This window comes from Nannospalax galili, unplaced genomic scaffold (assembly GCF_000622305.1).
Source record: "Nannospalax galili isolate Female #2095 unplaced genomic scaffold, S.galili_v1.0 scaffold158, whole genome shotgun sequence".
Lineage (NCBI taxonomy): Eukaryota > Metazoa > Chordata > Mammalia > Rodentia > Spalacidae > Nannospalax > Nannospalax galili.
In genome coordinates, this window is record NW_008345290.1 from 177684 (window position 1) to 180008 (window position 2325).

The 2325-nt window shown below is 41.8% G+C and overlaps 1 protein-coding gene across 1 annotated transcript in view; it reads left to right on the forward strand.

Annotated features, from left to right (window-relative positions):
- Positions 1–2092, forward strand: part of Abcb5 (ATP binding cassette subfamily B member 5) — a gene marked incomplete at its 5' end in the record, with an annotated part of 135496 nt that extends 133404 nt beyond the window's left edge. The window contains 3 exon segments of the mRNA XM_008841543.1: positions 267–413; positions 1897–2024; positions 2026–2092. Of these exon segments, the coding sequence (XP_008839765.1) occupies positions 267–413; positions 1897–2024; positions 2026–2092 (342 nt within the window).
- Between the last annotated feature and the right edge of the window lie 233 nt (positions 2093–2325).

The following is a 2325-nucleotide window of genomic DNA, read 5'->3' on the forward strand; positions in this document are numbered from 1 at the left end:
GGATAAATTCCTTGATAGAAGCATAATAGCAAAGATCTGCTGTTTGGGATTAGATAAGAGATTCAAAACAAAGTACAGTATTGACTGTTTGGTTGACACTTACTTGCAAAAAAGACCAAAAATAGATTTTAACACAATTTGAAAGACTGAGATGGCCCTCTCCCACATTTTCCATGCTGATGTAAATAACTGGGCTCACTCTTGTTTTTTAAATATTTTTAATTGGTTTTTTGCTAATTTCATACAATGACACTTTCCTACCATAGAAATACAACACACAAGTCGGACATAAAGGAGTGCAGCTTTCCGGCGGCCAGAAACAAAGACTGGCTGTTGCAAGGGCCCTTCTCCAGAAGCCAAAAATTCTACTGCTGGACGAGGCCACATCAGCTCTGGACAAGGAGAGTGAGAAGGTAACACCCTCTTCTTTCCTGTCAAATGTGGCAGCAAAAGGAACCAGAGACTGTGAAGACCAAGGGTGGATTAGGGAAATAAAGGCCTGGCAAGAATTGTCTTCTAGACTCACCAGCTTGGCCTTACAGGTTGGCAGGGAGGTAGGAAAGGGTTGAAACAGGGGCACCTCACATAGTGGAAAAGTTTTCTCATTTGAATTTGTTTTATTATCAAAATGGGCCTAAATCTGAAAGTATTTCTCCAGTTGAGAAATGAATCCAGGAAAAAGTTCTTTTCTCGTTTATTATTCTTCCTTTGATGCTAAACCAATTAGTAAGGTAATCTACGTGTGAAGAGGACAAGCTATAGTGTAATGGGAGAACATTCTGGGTCTTCTACTTCTCAGACTGTTAGTGTGGTTAGAGCAGAAAAGGAGGAAATGAAGGAACATAGACAAAGCAAGTCCATCAGGAAGACAATTCACCAACACAGCAAGTCCACTGTCTCAGCTTGCTGTGTCCTTGTCCTCTGGGAATCTCTTGCAAGTAGGAGGCACTTCTTTAGTAAATGAACACTGGAAAGATGAATGATAATCATTAATATTTGTCAATCTTCACCATCATCCCAAGCCTACAATGATGTCACTTCATTAGAATATCCATTTGGCAGATTAGCACTTTGTTTAGATAGATGAAGTAAAAAGCCAGACATGGTGTGCACGTCTGTACTCAGGAGGGTGAGGTAGCAGGGATCCAAGATTGAGGCCAGCCTGGGCTAAACAGCAAGACCCTATCACGGAAAGATGGGAGGGAGGGAGAGAAGAAGGAGGGAAATGAGGGAGGACAACTGCCCCCATATTACTGCTAAGCCACACATGACTAGTTTTTATGGATGTTATCATCGATTCTTAAAGAGACAGTGTGCTATGAAAGAAAACAAAACGTGACTTTTGCAATCAAACATAGGTTTGTTAGATCCTGGGTTTGTTAGTTGCTAGCGGCTGCCCTTAATCAAGTGCCCTGGGCTCTTTGAGCCATGGTTGACTTGGCAGAAAAAGTAAAACACCAGCATATTATGGGGCAATTACAAGGATTTATAGGAGATACCCATCAACAGAACATTTTTCAAGTTCAACAGGTATTGGTTTTCACCCTTACTCCCATTTTCTCTGCAGCATTTTAACCTCGTTGTTAGACAAATCTGTTAGGCCATTCTATGGAAACAGCTTCTTGGCTTCGAGTTTAGAATCACATACATAGCTAATCATTCCATTTGTAGTCATTGTCAGAAATGCTTTTCTAGCTCACTCTCACTTGAGTACATCTCCATTTCTATCAAGTAGGGTGACTATGTCCCAAAGTAACGCAGTTTGTTTAGGGATAAGCAAATGAAGCAAAGAACATTATTAGATTACCTTAACTGATTGGACCTTAACTGACTGGGCTGCACTTGCTTATTAACCTCTAACCCAAACTGGCAGTCACAGGTCCTTCTCTCTTACAGGTGGTCCAGGATGCCCTTGATAAAGCCCGGAGAGGGAGGGCTTGCCTAGTGGCGGCTCACAGACTCTCCACAATACAGAATGAAGATCTGATTGTGGTTCTGCAAAATGGAAGAATAAAGGAACAGGGAGCATCAGGAGTTCCTGAGAAATCATGACGCATACTTTAAATTAGTAGATGCACAGTCGGTGCACTGATGCTGTCAAGTTTGCACATACTTTGATCTTCCTGCACTGCAAGGATTAGTCAGTCATTTCTTGGTCTGCTTTGATCTCTCGTTGCAAATATCAATACCTGACACTCAAGTACTAACATGTTCTGTTCACTCAGCTTCCCTTCAGATATGTTTAAAGCAAATCAGGGACTGGAGGGATGGTTGAGCAGTTAGAGCATTGGCTGCTCTTCCAAAGGACCCAGATTCAGTTCCCAA